Source organism: Manis pentadactyla, chromosome 3, assembly GCF_030020395.1.
Source record: "Manis pentadactyla isolate mManPen7 chromosome 3, mManPen7.hap1, whole genome shotgun sequence".
Classification (NCBI taxonomy): Eukaryota; Metazoa; Chordata; class Mammalia; order Pholidota; family Manidae; genus Manis; species Manis pentadactyla.
In genome coordinates, this window is record NC_080021.1 from 41,525,677 (window position 1) to 41,543,679 (window position 18,003).

The 18,003-nt window shown below is 35.2% G+C and overlaps 1 protein-coding gene across 3 annotated transcripts in view; it reads left to right on the top strand.

The window, feature by feature from the left end:
- STK3 (serine/threonine kinase 3) overlaps positions 1-18,003 on the top strand; it is a 354,002-nt gene that overhangs the window by 104,532 nt on the left and 231,467 nt on the right. For all 3 annotated transcript variants that reach the window (XM_036875911.2, XM_036875929.2, XM_036875938.2), the window contains 2 exons: positions 7,485-7,649; positions 8,154-8,321. In XM_036875911.2, coding sequence (XP_036731806.1) covers positions 7,485-7,649; positions 8,154-8,321 — 333 coding nt within the window. The remainder of the gene's footprint in view (positions 1-7,484; positions 7,650-8,153; positions 8,322-18,003) is intronic.

Sequence of the window (18,003 nt, forward strand, 5' to 3'; positions counted from 1 at the left end):
AGCCAGCCCTTTGTCATTAGAACAGTGGTTTCTTTCGGGATTGTTGTCAGTGGGTCATCTTCTGCCTGCCCTGTAGTGATGGTAGGGCTGTCCTGTAGTGTGGCAGGGCTTTCTTTTGTCTCTAGGGCCAGCATCAGGTGCAATGAGTGGCATGGTGACAGGACACGGGCTTGCGGTGGCAGGGTCCATGGTCATATAGCTGCAGCAGCAGTGAGTTGCATGAGGTGCACAGCATGGGGCTTGGCCACCCTCCCCATCCTCCACCCCAGCCCTGCCACAGGAGAGAGTGCTTGGAACTGACTCCTGCAGGCACCTTGCTAATTGGGCTGAGACTGGGTCTGGACAGCTGGAAATGCCTCTTTTTGCCTGCCAGGCAGCAAAGTCTGATGCTGCTGTGCTGAGTGGGCTGGTGGAACAGCTGTGCACATGGAAGTGCCTTGGGGCTAAGACATCAGTGAGGGGGATGTAGTATCTGTGACTCTTGAAAGTGCCTGACCTGTTGGGCAGAGGGAGGGCTGGGAAGGTATTGTCCACCTGCCCTTTCTCCTGCATAGAGCTCTGTCTAACCCTTGCTACTCTGGCACCCCTCCCGCTGCTGTCAAGTCTTTCAAACTGCTGCCTCTGTTTTGCATGTCATTGGTATGGGAGAAGCATGCCTGTCCTCCACAAGAGGCTGGAGTTTCATCTTCTCAGAAAGTTCCGACTGTCCTTGGTGTCCAACCCTGCCAATCACCAGAACCCAATGCAGTGTGGACTCTTGTTCCCAGAACAGATCTGCAGGGCCCAGTATGCAGAGGTTCTGAGTGCCTGTCCCCTCTCTGCTCAGTTTCTCCTTCTCCCACCCGTGGGCTAGGATGGGGGACTGGCTTGGGGCCATTTGATACCTTTTTCTGTGTGGTCTTTATCTGCCACTTTACCTTTTCTGTGTGGTTTGCTCTTGTTTGCTAGTTGTAACTGGTCTGTTCTGCAGTCTCAGGTCATTTTCAGATTTAGTTATATTTGCTTTAGTTGCTTCTTTGGTGTGTGTGTGTGGGAGGAGGTTTCTGCCTTGCCTTCCTACTCTGCCATCTTTTTCTCTATTGATAATCTTTCCTTTGGTGAACTACTTTTCTTATTCAAAGCCTAGTTGTAATGCCACTTTTTCTTCACTAATTAATTCACTCTCCAGTGTCATTTAGTTCACTTTGAAAGTGCTTTGTATAATAGTTAGTGACTTTTTAAGTCTGTTTTTATGCTCAGTTAGAACCCCATAGGGATATGTTAGAGAATTTTTAAAAATCAGTGGAGAGCACAGTGTTGCTCATGTGAAACCTGAGCATAAGATTGCATATCAGTGGTACCTTAATAAAAAAAAAAAAATGAAGAAAAGGCCAGAGAACTAATGAACTCTCTTTCTGCCATGTGAGGACACAAAAGTCAGCTGTCTGAAATCTGGAAGAGGACTTTCACCTGAACCTGACCATGCTGGCACCATGATCTCTGACTTCCAGCCTCCAGAACTCTGGGAAATAAATTTCTGTTGTTGGTAAAAAAAAAAAAAAAACAACCAGTGGAGAGCAGGTGCTCAGTAAAATGTTCTTGTCAGTGAATGAATGTTATTTAGGGCTTTTTGGCAAATACTTCTGCATTCTTAGATCACTTTTACACATGGTTTATACTCTTCCTGTCTGTCATACATGTGCTGTTATCCTCAGCAACATTGTGACCCATCTGGAATAATTTTATAGTCATACCTAATTATTTTAATTTGCTTTTTCTGTTAATTAGTGCAGTTTAATATTTTCCATGTATGTTAACCAGCTCTAAATTTGTGAATTGTCTGTTCATTTTTCTTTTTTTGCCTATTTACTTATCTTGTTTTTTTCCTGAGGGATTTATGTGATCTCTTTATGTTTTAAACAGTTCTGTACACTAAATATCTTACTGTATTTGTTGTGAATTTTTTTCCTAACTTTTCTAGCTTATAGTTTTTATGTAGACAAAGTTACTGAATTCTCATAATTCTTTGTTTGCTTTTTTGGTTAGAAACTATTCCTACTGATTTAATACTTACTTTGATTTTCACATATTTTTATTGAAATATTTTAAAAATGTTTAAGTCATTGATGTGTGTTTGTTTTAGTGGAATTAAGCATCTATTTTCAATGAAATACTCATAAAACCACCTATAATATCCTTAGCTAGTTAAGATTACTTTTCAGGCCAAGTGAGCCTACCTACTTGCAGAGTTATGTTAACAGGTATACTTGCTTTGTTTGACTGGCATACCATTTAAAATAATTGAAATTTGAATGCTGCAGTGAGGCAGCACTCTTACCTGATACTCAGGGCTGATACTCAGTTTTTCTGCTTGTTTATGGCTGGTATATAGTCTTACTGTTGGTAACCACCTGCAACTGTTTGGATGGGTTGGCAGCTGTTTTGAGTAGACATTGCCTTTACTGATAGTCAGATCTTTTGAATATCACCCTTGGAACAATTTTTGCAACTCCGTGTTTTCTTATATTGAGACCAATTCATACATCCATGTTGTAGCATCTGGCAGCGGTTTGATAGAAGGAGTGTAGACTCTAGAGCCAGAAGACATGTAGGTTTTTCCACTTAGTACTGGTGTGACATTTGACAGACCACTTAATTTTTCTCAGTTTGTTTTCTCATTTAATAAAGGGGCAATAGTGTGTTTCTGTTTACTTAATTGAATTGTTGTGAGACTCACATAAAAAATCATTTGTAACTGTAAAGTAATATAAAAATTTAAGACAACATTATACCTCTCTATCAATTCCTTCACCATTGTAATACCTAGCACCTCCAACAGAATCCAATCTGTATGAGAGGGCCAGTGAAGTAGATATTTGTTGAAAGAATAAAAAATGGACGTCTAAATTAGTGTGAATTTATTTAGTTAAGAGAAAACTATGAAGATCTTTTGTTACTGTATTTTAGACATAGTTTGAATGAACCTTTAAAATTATCCAGCAAAGCGGGACAGTTCACAAATCAGTATATCTCTGGCAAATCTTCCTTCAGTCTTGCTGTGGATTTATCTAGTGGCAAATGCTTTACAGCATCGAAATCAGACAGATCCTGAGATCCTGAAGTATAGTTAGTCTGTTTTGAACTTTCTCTAGCATAGCTCTGAAATATAGGATACAGGAGCAAGAGAAAAGAAAGAGTTAATGAAGAAGTAATGATTCATTGGTTGGAAATAGTTGGAATGTTAAGAGGATAAAAATTGAAGTCTAGGTAACTGTGAAAAGGTCAGTATTGAAGTAATTAAACATGGTTCAGTTTTATGGACTCGTGCTTCTATAACACCCCAAGCTCTTTAATCCTTACACCAGGAGTGGTAATGGGGAGAGGGTAGAAAACCCATAAAACATATGATAGCACCACCATCTTGCACACCAACAGTGGTAATGTGGTTGGTGGCCCTAAATAACACTTCTGCCTCCCACTCCCCTGGCTTGGCTGTAAACCGCTAATTTAGAAAGACTGAGAACATCAGATGTGGTATCTTCTTTCTTAACTACAAGTCTGTATTCATTCATTGATTATTTATTAAGTGCTAACTCTATGCCAGGCATGGCTGTAAGCACTGTGGGTACATCAGTGAACAAAGATCTTTGCTCTTGTAGGCCTTTTCTTAGTGCTGTGTTCTCTGTAGAAACATAAAATGAGCCACATATGTAAGTATACATTTCCTAGTAGCCCCATTTTTTGAAAAGTAAAAAGTAAGGTTGAAGTTAACTTTAATAATTTATTAAATATATTAATATGTAACATCTACATTATACTGTTAAATAACATATCTAGCAATAATTTTAGTTATCAGTATATTAAACATTAACCAATTTTATAAGAATATAAATATTTAAAAGTGAAAAAACTTTAAATGATTAATGAGATCATTTACATTCTCTTTCTTATACTGAGTGTTGAACTTCAGTGTATATTTTACATTTATAGCATATCTCAGTTCGGTTTAGTCATGTTTTAAATGTTTGAAAGCTACTGTATTGGATAGGGAAGCCATAGAGCACAGTGCCAGTAAGTTCCTGAAAGGACTCCTTACCTGTGGCCTGTGGAGGTTGACATGATTGGCCCTTGCCTGTATCTCAGATTTCATCTGGAACCAGTCTCCTCCTGACTCACTAAACTTGAGACTTCTTTCTCGAACTCAAATGTGGGAGGTTTTTCTTGAATCGTGGTGTTTTTGTCGTTTGTTTCCTTTACGTGGAATGTCGTGTTCCCAGATAGCTAGTCACATGGTTGGCTCACTTATGTCATTCAGACCTCAGCAAAAATATCCCTCTGGCCTTCGTTGCTTACTTCAAAGAGCCTTTTTTAGTCATTCTCTATCAGTAGCTCTCTGTCTGACAAAGAAAATCGCCACTGACATTTTCTTGTTACCCTGTTTTTATCAAACTATCAAGTTACTCCTTCACCTGTAGAATATAAGCTTCGTGAGAGCAAGGACGCTTCTCATGTTATTTACTGTTGTATCCTTAACAACTAGTGTAATTCCTGGCATGTTTTTGCTGCTTGATAAATATTTATTGAATGAGTAGATGGTGTTCTGGATCAGGTATCTTTACATGAGTGGATTTATCAAGTTATCAAGCTTCTGAGATTACCACTGAGGAGTGTAAGATTGAGAGATGGCTTAGAGTAGTTTTAGGGTCTTTGAATTTGGAAAGGATTAGAAGAAGTTGGCACTTTAGAGGTTAGAGGAAGGAAGTCCAGGTTGTTTGTTTGTTTGTTTGTTTTGATGAAGAAAGCAAATTTATCCAAAGCCAACACGTTATTCAAGATTACTACATATATATTAATACATAAATACTACATTACTACATAATTAAATTACTATATTTATGACATTATATATTGATGTTATATACAAAAGTAAACCATCTTCAGGTTTGCTTAGAAACTTTAACATGGTCAGGTTTTTTTTTAATTGAAGTAAAATTCACTTAACATAAAATTAACTGTTTTAAAGTGAACATTTTAATGGTATTACTATATGCACACTGTTGTGTAACCTCCTCCTCTGTCTAGTTCCAAATGCTTTTATCACTCCATTCCATTAAGCAGGTTCCCCCCATTTCTCTTCTCCCCTCAGCCCCTGGCAACCACCAGTCTGCTTTCTTTCTCTACAGATTTGCCTATTTTGAATATTTCTTATATATGGAATCATATAATATGTGCCCTTTTTTGTCTGGCTTCTTTCACATAGCATGTTTTTAAGGTCCATCTACATTATACATGTATTAGTATTTTATTATTTTTATGGCTGAATAATAATTTACCGCATGTATGTGTGTGTGTGTGTATATATATATATATCCCTATATAAATATATATATACACACAGTGTATTATATTATATTATGGTGTATATGTGTATATATGTATAAAATTTGTTTATCCATTCATCTGTTGATAGTTGGGCTTTTTCAATCTTTTGGCCACTGTGCATAGTATTGCTATGAACATTCATATACATATATCTGTTTGAATACCAGTTTTCAGTTCTTTTGAGAATATACCTAGGAGTAGAATTACTGGATCATATGGCAATTCTATGTTTAACTTTTTGAGGAATGAAATATTATTTTCCATAGCAGCTGTACCATTGCTGGCTGGTATGAGAGTTCTCGTGTCTTCACATCCTTTCCAACACTGTTGTTTTCTATTTCTTTATTATAGCCGTCCTAGTGGGTGCTACCTCACTGTGGTCTTGGTTTGTATTTCCTAATGACTAGTGATGATGGTGTTGAACAACTATCTTTTAAGGTGTGGCCATTTGTCTTTTTGTTGTTGAGTTGGAAGAGTTCTTTATGTATTCTGGATATTAGACTTTTTTCAGGTGTATGATTTGCAAATATCTTCTCCTATTCTATTGGTTGTTTTTCACTTTCTAGTAATGTCATTTAATGCACAAAAGTTTTAAATTTTGATGAAGTCAAACTATCAGTTTTTTCTCTTGTTCTTTGTACTTTTGATGTCATATCTAATGATTCATTGCTAAACCTAAGGTCAAGACATCCCTGTGTTTTCTTCTAAGAATTTTATGACTTTAACTCATGTTTAAGTTGTTGATCCATTTTGAATAAGTTTTTATATCTGGTGTGCGATAGGAGTCCAACTTGATATTTTTGCATGTGAATATCCAGTTGTCCCCTAAATTGTTTCTTAATGAGGCATAAAACACTATGGGCTTGGTGGTGGTGGAAGCAAGCTTTTTCCAGTAGTTTTTCACATTCTACATGGTCTTTATATTTTTACATTTTAAATTTCTACTCTATCTTCCTATTTTCCCACTATTGGGAGTTTGATTTTTTTTTCTTCCTTTTTTCCCCCTTTCAATTTATCTTTGTATAAATTGAGATTTTCCCTTTCTTCAACTTATTTATTTGAATTATATTTGCTGGTTGTGTTTATAGTGAGAAATAGGCTTTATTTTTTGAGCTTTTGATACAATCACTTAAATGTATTAAAAACTAAGAGGATGTTTTCAATAAAAATAGAGACTCTCATAGGTTGCACTTGAACAAGGTTTGTCAAGAAAGGAAGTATACAGCATTGTGGTTAAAAACATTGATGATCATCAGACAGGACTCTCTTGGTTCCATATTACTTGTATGTGACCAGAAGAAAGTTCTGAACCTTTATGCAACAACCTTCTTATTTGTCAAATGGTGATAATAATAGAGTCAACCATATAGGGTTGTCATAATGATAAATAAGATAATGCAGGAAGAACTCTTAGCATACTGTGTGGTACACATAATACTGTCTCAGTTGCTACAGCTACCAAGAATGTTTCCTTTCTCTCCCTTCCTCTCCTTGGCCTTCTTTTCTTCCCCCTTCCCCTCTTTCTTCCCCTGATAGCTTTTGTAATTCCATTTCCCAAGTTTTCCTCTGGCATACTCAGTTTTGAGTTCTCATTTTAAGGGTCAGAAACCAGGTCTTGTTTGGGTTAGAAATGACCTGGCTGGAGGCAGGAGGAGTGATATGGTGTAAGTGCTTCATGTAGGAGACTTGGCAAGCCACCCTTCCTTGTTTTCTTTCCTTTATGTAAAACTTGTTTTTCATTTCCATCATGAATTGGAGGCCTTAAAGGAAAGAGTGTCTGAATTTACTTTCAGGACAGGTAGCTGTAACACTGCTACCTCAGTGTTGGAAGATATGGGAAATAGTGGTTTCTTAGGGTCATATGGATTCTTGGAATATGTTATGTGCTTTAGGAATGACACTAATTTTAAAGAAAAGAGAAATTTGATGACATTTTCTTTCAACACTAAAGTGTGTAGTTAAGAGTGACAAAGAATATTTGTGCAGAGGCTCTCAGTTCTTTACCTTTTAGCCTTTTCCTAGAGGTTCCATGGTCATTAGGAAGCAGTTGTTGTTACCAGTACTCTCTTATGAGTTTATCTAATGTGGTATTTCAATGTAGTTTTTAAAATATTTCTTTACAGTTAACAGAAGATGAAATTGCAACTATTCTTAAATCTACTTTGAAAGGACTAGAGTATTTACACTTCATGAGAAAAATACACAGAGATATAAAAGCTGGAAATATTCTCCTCAATACAGAAGGGCATGCAAAATTGGCAGATTTTGGAGTGGCTGGTCAGTTAACAGTAAGTGTAATAATTTTGGAAACACTTTGACCTAGATGTCCAGGTGTTATTTTGACTGAACTTCTATAACATTTTGGGAGGTTATGAAAAGAAATGCCTAACTTCATTGTTCTTGAGGAGAAGGAGCCATAATTTGAGTATTGTTTCTTATTTTACTTACAATTTAAGAGACATTGAATGAATATGAAAATATATGTTGTCATCAAAATGCTTAAATATTCTAAAAAAGCTACATTGGTTCATTTCTGTATAGTCTATTGTTACAGTACTGTTTTCAATTGTTGTCTTAATGAAGATAGTAGAGATAAGTTACTTATGGACTCTTAATCATTTGTAATTCACAATTCCTTAATATGTCACATTATAACTAGTTGAAATTTTAGGAAATAGCCAATTTCAGTTATAATTTGTAGTATTTGAGGGTTTCATATATATAAAGAATATGTTGGCAGATTTCCTTTGTGTTTTTGTTGGAGTACTTATGTCTATGTGATGTTTTTGCAGGACACCATGGCAAAACGCAATACTGTGATAGGAACTCCCTTTTGGATGGCTCCTGAGGTAATTCAAGAAATAGGCTATAACTGTGTGGCTGACATCTGGTCCCTTGGCATTACTTCTATAGAAATGGCTGAAGGAAAACCTCCTTATGCTGATATACATCCGATGAGGGTAAGAAAATGATAGTTTGTTAAAAATGTCAATGTTATATAAGTGTTGCAGTTTTATAATATCATTGTAAGTAAATATAAAGTAAATTAAATAAGTTGATTGAATTTAGGTTCTGTGTAAAAAATAGTAAAGTTATCTGTCAAAGATCAGTAAACTTAACTTCTCTACCTTGACGTCCTTAATTGTGGAAAAAAGGTAAAGGCTGTATTTTTCTCTATAGTCACTATTTTCTTGCCCCCAAAATATACCCGTAAATTTTTCCCTTGCATTTCAATACAAGAGAGGGTTGGTAAAATCCAGTACATTCTTCAATTCATTGTTTTCTCAATGTGGCATTAGAGGTGTTGGAAGAAATCAGTTCTTACTTTTCTACCCACCCTGCAAATTCTACCTTTCTGTGGTTTTTATTTCTCCCCTTTTTCTTCTCTTATCTGAGGCTAATACTTAAAAAAAATCTTGATTTCTTATATTATTATGTACCTGTAAACAAATGAATCTTGTTTTTTTAGTTAATGCTTAGTGAGAAAATTGTATTTCTTTTTTGAACGTCATGTTTCTTTTTTTCTTTGTATCTTTTTAAAAATTGAAGTATCATTGATATACAATCTTATATTAGTTTCAAATATACAATACAGTGGTTCAACAGTTACCCGTATTATTAAATCCTCCCCCAACTAGTACAGCTACTATCTGTCAACACAGAAAGATGTTACAGAATCATTGGCTGTATTCTCCATGCTATACTATTATCCCTGTGACCAACCTACATTATGATTGAAAGATTTGTGCCCCGTTATCCCCTCACCCTTTCCACCCACCCACCTCAACCCCTCCTCCATGGTAACCACTACTCCCTTCTCAGTGTCTGTGAGTCTAGGCTGTTTTGTTCATTCTGTTTTGCTTTGTATTTATAGTGCACAAATAAGTGAAACCATGTGGTATTTGTCTTTCTCTGCCTGGAACATCTTTATATGTTTCTATGAACTCCTTTTCCAAGATGATTTTTGAGTTTGAAGTATATACCTTGAATATTCAACTTTAATTGCCTATGCTGTAGGGTTTGTGATAATACAGTTTTAGGTTTGTTAGTATGCAAATCTCAATTTCTTAGAGATAAGTACATCTGTCTCTGTAAACTTATTGCCCTCTAGTGGCTATAATCACCTCGAAAAGATACAGGAATGAAGACAAGAGAAAAGTGTGTGTGTGTGTGTGTGTGTGTGTGTGTGTGTGTAGAAAAAAAGAAAAGTAGTTAGTGTCAGGGTGATGGGAGAAATGTGTGAAGTAAATAGATGGGAAGAAAAAGAATGCAGTGTCTTAGAATGATCTGAAAAATAATAAATTGGAATTATTTCTGATTTTATAATGCTATTGTGGATTGAATTTCAGTAACATAGGTACAGTGTACTATATGGAAAATATTTAAAAATCTTCCTGGCACTTTGAGGGAATTCTTTGAGTAATACAACTGTATATATAATATGTATTATTTTCCTTGTGCATATAAATTCCTTTTACTAAAGTGAAAAATAAAAACAAATTGTTTGTTTTAAAATAACATGAAAAATAAAAAGGACAGAATAAAATCAGCTGTGCACATTCTTATTTCACCTCTGATTATTTGTTATCTTTGGTACTTTTAGTTAGGATGAAGTATATACCTTCAAGGTGATCCTTGAACTAGGTGTATTTCAGTTTGAGTTGGTGAGGTTAACTAAATTATCCAAGACAACCTACCTAAGTTCCATAGCTGAGATTTAACCCAGGATTTAGATTATTATTATTCTGCTTTGACCTTATGTAAATAATCTTTTTCTAACCAATTAGTTGAACATATTAAATTTGACCTCATGCTAGTCTGTCTAGCAGATAACAAAGAATTACAACATATGGCCTCTGACTTCTAGTACCTTAAAAAATGATTTAACAGTTTGAATTAACACATATGAAATAGTAAAAATATACATGAAGATAGTATTTCCCTTTAAAATTCTGTGTATCTATCCATATCTTGTAGACTTTCTAAGATGCCTTACTCACTTTTTTCTACCATTCCAAATCCTACCCTTTTTCAAGTCCCAACTCAGATATCATTTCTATATAGAGCCTTCCTTGACAGCCACCACTTAAGTAGATTTCTTTTTTTCCTCACAATTTGTACATAGGCAATACTTGACTCTACAGTTTTTTGGACAGTTTAATCAAGTGTTGCCTTGTGCATTTCCAAACATAACATGGTTTTAAGTTGGTATTTAAATTATGTTATCATTATTTAACTTTTCTCATGTTTGTGAATGACTACATAGAAGAGTGTGAATTTTAAGTATTGGGAAACTCTCAAGATCATGTGGCAGAAACAAATTTTCCAAAATTTGAGTCTTCACTTGTAAGCTGAAATTTTATCATTGCCAACAAGTACTATAGTTTCCTTGACATGACCGATGCACTTGGCTCACTTTTGAATCCAAGTGTCAGTAACCATAGTTTTTCTATCAGTTGTCTCAAGTAAAAATGGTGTTCCTTTTAAAAAAAGGTTGTATAGCTTGCAATTCAGTCATGTAAGTGCTTTTCCTCGAGATCATCATTGTTCTGTATTAAATAAACTCTAGCTAGTCTGGTTCTTGTCTAGACACCAAAGAAATATCTTCTGTATTTATATCTCAACTGTTTGCAAATGGAGGATTAGCTCACAAAAATAAAAACTCTGCACAAATTTTAATCTCATAATTATAATTATTAATTTAAAATATGAATTTTCTAAATTTTCTAGAGTGGCAAGGATTATGGACATATTTAAGTTTTTGTTTTTGTTCACTTTTTTTTTTTTGGTAGCAGTGTAGGCTTATGAAATAACAGTAGTTTACAAAGTCATCACAGTTGGTGAAAATGTGATTGATGGAAAGACCAGGATGACAAATGGAGGCGAAGAATGCTAGTTCTTTTACATGAAGGACAGTATACAGCTAACTTGATATAGATGGTTAGAACAGGAGATTAAGTTAGCATGTGGTGGGCCGGCTTCTCTAGCCTTCACATCCACTGTTGATAGTGCCTGATTGGGGTCAGGAGTCTATCTGAAATTCCCTTTCAAAGCCATTCTTGCAAGGTTGTAGCCCTTTCAACTATGCCTGCCCTCCAGATGTATATAATAAGAACAACCCCAGAACAGCAGTCTTGACTCTAGACTGAGTAAACGGGGAGTTGATTTCCTGGCCATTTTCTCAGTCAGACCATTCTTTTATTATGCTCAGCCCCCAGGCCTGCTTCTGACACATGCTTGCTCAGGCCTGCAAGAATTAGGGGCAGAAGAGATGCATCAGGTTTGGACAATCTAGAATGGTCCTGCTCCTGCTTAAATAGTCACAAATAATATCTGTTTTTCAATGGTTAGCTTTTTGTAGGGAATATGTTTTGAGTTTCATAGTCTGGGGGATATGAAGAACTGAAAGATGGCACTAAATTAGAAAATGAAAGTGCTTAATTGGAACTTGGCAATTAATTGAGAATGTGTCTTTTGAGGGTGTGAAGGCTGAGGTCATTTGTTTTATATCAAATTGTTTTTACCATTTTACCAAAGATTACTACTTTCTTTAATCATTCCTGAGAAAGAATAAAGAGGTATTTGGAATATAGATATTCAAGGAGAAATTTCCAAATAAAAAGAGCTGTTAAAAACACTGGATTTGTTTGATGTCAAGAGATAAGTTAAATTTGTAGTTTTGACTAAAACTTTTTTTATAAGAGAGACTTGTAGTGTCTGCAAACTAAATCGTCACTGTGGTAGATAGTAATTATTATGTGTCTAGTAAAGAGTAATGATGAAGTACAATATGTGTAAAACTATATAAACAGGAGAGGAATGAAAATGTGCTTATAAATTCATATCCAGCTATTAAAATTAATGAGTAATGGCAAATGGACATAAATCTCAAAATGTTTAGTGAAATTTTATCAAAACCATTTTATTTAAAAAAGTTAAATATGAAGTCACTGAATTGATTTTGGTCAGTTAAATAAATAAAAGACTAAAAGCTTTAATTTTGAATTCAGTTAACCATACATTTCTGTGGAGATCTGCCTCTTCCTCAGCTCTTTAGGAAATAATTACAAAAAAATCAAAACGAGTGGGTAATACCATTTTTCTAAATATCTATCACTATGATGCAATTGGTTCTTTATAATACAGTTTTGCTTTTTTTAAAAAATCTTTTGTTTAGTTACCCATTGCTCACCATAGTGAAGGGGTTGTAAGAAAAGAACTATTTGAGTCAGACTAAGGACAGCAGGCCAAGTGACTGATACCTTGACATTAAGATAACTTGAAGGAAGGACAGTAAAAATCAAGTGAAGAATTTTACTTCTACACAATATAATTCTGAATGTTTATTACCTTCTAAAAATAAGAAGTACAAATATATAGTATATTTTAGGAAGATTTATCAAATGGAGGCCATTGGAGGCACTTAAATGTCAGTTTTCTAGAATACCTTATATGCAGCTTGACAATTTTTGCTTAAAAGTAAATTAGGAGTTATTTTGGACTACAAAAAGTCTCTCTGTCTTTATAATGTGGCCTCATACCACTTATTTATGAAGAAAGGAACCCTGTAGATATTTTCAACATGGAAAAGTTATTTTTGATGGATGATACTTTTGAAAATACATGTTATCTTTCTTTCCTGAAAACTTTTCCCTTAACCTTACAATTTTTCCCAACTAGCCGCTCTGCCACCCCACTTTTTATTTTGAGAAACCATGCATTATAATACGTGAAATAAACACTCTAGGATATGCAAGGTAAAAACAGACTTTAGAAACAAAAGTCACTATAGTGGTATTAAAAAATAAAATGTACAGTACTATCTATTCCCCATTGCACATTACATAGCCTACTCTTTTCATAACCAAGTATATTCCTAATCCAACATGAGTTCCTAAAGCAAGAAAGACATACAAAAAAAGGTAGTTATATTCATATTAAAGGAGTGAGTTAACCACTTTTTAATTAAAAGAAAAAAAAATGAGCCAATGACTTCCTCCCTGCCTAATCAATAATAAAATTTGGTTGAGAAGTTCTGAAGACCTGGGCTTAAGCCTGGGTAGTAGTTAGTGTGGTACCCAGGTCACTTAAACATCTGCCACCTCTCAGTTCCTACTGTATGTGGCTCAGCTGACACCTGGGGCATCTTAGTGTGTATGCATGGCCCTGCCTCTTGGAAGATTCCTCACAAACATTATACATGGGAGACAAAGGACAAGTATCTTTATTTCATTTGGGAATAGATGAAGGAATGAGACTGTCAATTCACAGAATTTAAATTTACTGGTAGGTGAGTAAGTGAAGACCTCTCTCTTAAAGCCTGATATAGCAGGGTTCAGCCTATCCTGTGGTCTGATATCTTGGTGCCCCTGTAGGGTGCTGCACCAGACTCCTGAGCACATGGGCCAGGAGCATACAGGTAAACTGACTGCTGCCCTGCACTTTGTTTTCAGTACTTCTGCTCCTGAACATCATGTGGTTGTGGGCTGTGGCTTAGTGGTGAAGCCCAGGTATCCCCATTTTCTCTTGCTGTTTGTGGTTAAATTTTCCCTTGAGTGATATGTTCTATGCTTATGAGGCCCACTTCCTTACTCTTTATTTTGTCTTTTTACCCCTGTAATAGTTTTCTAGGGTTGTTTTAAGAAATTACCACAAATTTGGTGGCTTAAAACAACAGAAATGTATTCTCTCATAATTTTGGAGGCCAGTAGTCTGAAATCAAGAGTTGATAGGGCTATACTTCCTCCAGATGCTATAAAGGAGAATCCGTTTTCTTCTTCCAGCTTTTGGTGGCTGCTGGCAATTTTTGGTATTCCTTGGATTGTAGTGGCATCACTAATCTCCCTACATCTTTATTACCTTCTCCTCAAATTTGCCTCTGCCTTTCTGTTAAAAGGACACTTGTCATTGGATTTAGGGCCTGTTTGAATACTCCAGGATGATCGCCTCCTTTAGGGTATATCTGCAAAGGTAGTTTTTTTTACTAAGGTTTTTCTATTCAGAGGCTCTGGGGATTTGAGCATGGACATTTCATTACAAATAGGGGGCCACTATTCAACCTTCTCTACCCTGTATAATCTATTCTCTTCTTTTAAATTATATATAGTTTAAGATTCATAATGACTAATTTTAGGACATATCTCTTTGTCTTTCTGTTCACATTTTTTTATTGTGGTAAAATATACATAATGTAACATTTGTCATTTTAACCATTTTTAACTATAGAATTCTTTGGCATTAAGTACATTCATATTGTTGTGCATCCATTACACTGTCCATTTCCAGATATTTTTATCATCCCAAACTGACGCTCTGCCTGTTAAACGATGACTCTTCATTATTCTCTCCCCTCAATGACTCATAAACACTATTCTAGTTTCTGTCTCTGAGTCCAACTATTCTATCTACTTCAGGTGAGTGGAATTATACAATATTTGTTCTTTTGTGTTTGACTTCTTTTAGTTAGTGTAATGATTTCAAGGTTCATCAATATTGTGGCGTTTATCAAAATTTAATTCTTTTTTAAGGCTGAATAATATTCCATTGTATGTATACCACATTTTGTTTATCCATTCATCTGTTAATGGACACTTGGGTTCCTTCATCTTTTGGCTGTTGTGTATAATGCTACTATGAACGTGAGTGTACAGTTATCTCTTTGAAACTACTTTCAGTTCTTATGGGTTTTTTTTTTACCATAGAACTGGGATTTACCCAGAACTGGGATTGCTGGATCATATGGTTTATATTTAAATTTTGAGGAATCTCCATACTGTTTTTCACAGTGGCTGTGCCATTTTACATTCCCTGGGGCATCTGGCAATGTACAAGGGTTCTCCAGATTTTTGTCAACGGTTATTTTTTGTTGTTTTGGTAGCCATTCTAATAGGTATGAAGTGATATCTCATTGTCCTTTTGATTTTCATTGCCCTAATAACTAGTGATGTTGAGCATCTTTTCCTGTGGTATTGTCCATTTGTGTATCTTCTTTGGAGAAATGTTTATGCAAATCATTCACCTATTTTTTTAATTGTTTTTGTTTGTTGTTGAGTTTCTGGTTTCATTTTTATTGACTCCTTTCTAATATTATTTTGCCTTTAATGTTTGCTGGCTGACATCTCCTAGTCCTTTGACTTTTCACTGCCTCTGTTAATTCCAGTTGTTCCCCCATCACTCTTTGCACTCTCTAAGTCCATTAGTAATTATTTCTTTGTAATGAGTCCATTGGGAGGTCATTGAATCAAAATAGTTTTCACTCCCTGTCTATATGCAAATGAATTATCTCATCTACAAGTAGAGGATTACTTATTTGTATTTAATTATATATATTACTTTGCTTTATTCAATAGAGGTATTTTGAATAAGTTGTAAATATTTAATGGTTGTAAATCAGCATTTAAAATTCTTTGGATTTAAAAAAAATAATTTTTGATAACTCCTTTGGTAATGAGAATAACACTCTTGAGACTTATCTGCCATGTTATTATGTATATTTTTATGGTGGACATAACCATTTAGCAGTAATATGAAATTTACTCATTAATATTAAAATATTTTTGACATAGTATTAATGTTAAAATAGAAGAAATGCATAACATAGTGTGGAGGCAGGGCATTTGATCAGGACCAGTTGGAGAGTATATCTGTTGTCCTAAATTGGTTTTGTGTTAGAGAAACTAAATATCATTTAAGAATGGATGTTTTGAAGACAAGTACTGGAATTTTCTTCCTGTATTCTTTTATTTCTATTCCTCTTTCCTTTATTTCCTTCTACACATTTTTGGTGCACATTTTTCATATACCAGTTGTATACTTTGAGGTGTAGTGATAAGCAGAGCAGACACATTTCCTGTTCTCTTGGAACTTCCAGCCCAGTGAAACTAGCATTCTTATGTTAAAATTACCTAGCTGTTTGTGTGTGTGTGTGTGTGTGTGTGTGTGTGTGTGTGTGTGTGTGTGTGTGTGTATGTGTGTGTAGGGGAGTAGATAGGGGAGTAGATAGATATATTTAGTTGTTTAGGATATGAGACCATACACTGTAACAACTTTTATTCAATTATATGTATGTATATTAAGAATTATATAGGGTAAGATGGCCATAGATAAAGAGTTTTATTATTTTGTCATTACATATATCACTTGTTTTTCTCCTTTGAATTTATCGTCATCTTCCTTTTTTCCTCTTCTTTCCACTTCTACCTTTACTTGCTCTGACTTTTCCCTGCCTCTGGCAGCACGTATACAGGAATGCTTATGCAGTCCCCACCTTTGCTTTGCTTTCCCTGTGGTTTGCTTTCTTTTTGTATTGCCTTCCTTCCTATCTGTAGCCTATGTTTTTTCTGCCTGATTAAGTGGTACCCAGATTCTATTAACAACACTTTCAGATTAGAAGTAGCCAAGGATCCATAGGAGTGGGACAAATCGTATCATTGGAGAATTTCAGTACTATTTCCAGGACATACGGTTTTTCACTCTCTGTGAAAGTTACGGTTCTTCTGCCCTGTACTCCTAATACATGTGGGAGTACCAGGCATTTTAGCCCCTAAATTGGGGATTAAGGTTTATTATGCTGAGTTTCAACATATTTCTGTCCAGTCAGAGTTATTATTCTGGAAGAGAGGAACAAGCAGGGAGGGCAGAATGAACAGATCTCAGCTTCTCTTGATTAAGCCTGCTGGGGTCACCTCTGAGGCTTTCACAGGGAAGGCAAATTCCCACTGTGAATTTATATTCAAACCTTGCTGTTGGTATTGCCAAGTACTCTGTAAACTGGATTAGGTTAGTAACAATTGAGGAAGCAATCATCATTTCCTGCTGACATACAAATTTCATGAATGTGAATGAGTTTTGGAGATGTGTTTACGTTAAGTATTGCTTAGAGAAATAATTATTGAGAAAGAATTATACTAGAATCCATCTATTTAAGATTTTAATGAGGGATACTAACAAAGGCACTATTTCTCTGAATTTGTGTGAGAGCATCTATAAGAGATAATTTGAATTTATTTATTAATGTGAAAGATGACATTTACATTTCAGACTTTTTTGGCTGTGATTCACACTATGAAATATATTTTACATTGTGACCCATCATGTGTGTGGGTGTGTATACATGCATACACAAACTGAAACAAAATATACGTAAAGTATTATCTGCGCATATACTGTTTACCTTGTTGCCACATAGTAGTGATGTGACCTGGCGTCTGAGATTTGCAAGTTCTGAATCAATTTTGTTATCTATGAATTACTTGTAATGGACTGTCCTTTGCCTACTTCACAGAGTTGTGAAGATCAGATAAGATAATGTAAATGAACAATATGTGCAAAGTATTAAATACTGTAAAAGTATTAGGTAGAACTATTGAGTTACTTTTTAAGTCTCACATTGATTGACACTATCAGTGAATTCAGGTTTTTGCAGAGGGTGCCTTTATTTAATAGTATTTCCCATCTTCACTTATGGAGCTTTTGGCTATGGAAAGGGTCAGGCAGTTGCTTCATCATCACCTGACTGTTTTAGGGTGTCCAGTAAGACTGGAGGTTGGGACCTTACACAGTACCCAAAGGAGTTTATGGCCAGCCAGGGGAGGTTGCTGGAGCTTTTAAGCCCTTGTTTATGACTGCTGAGATGACTGCTAC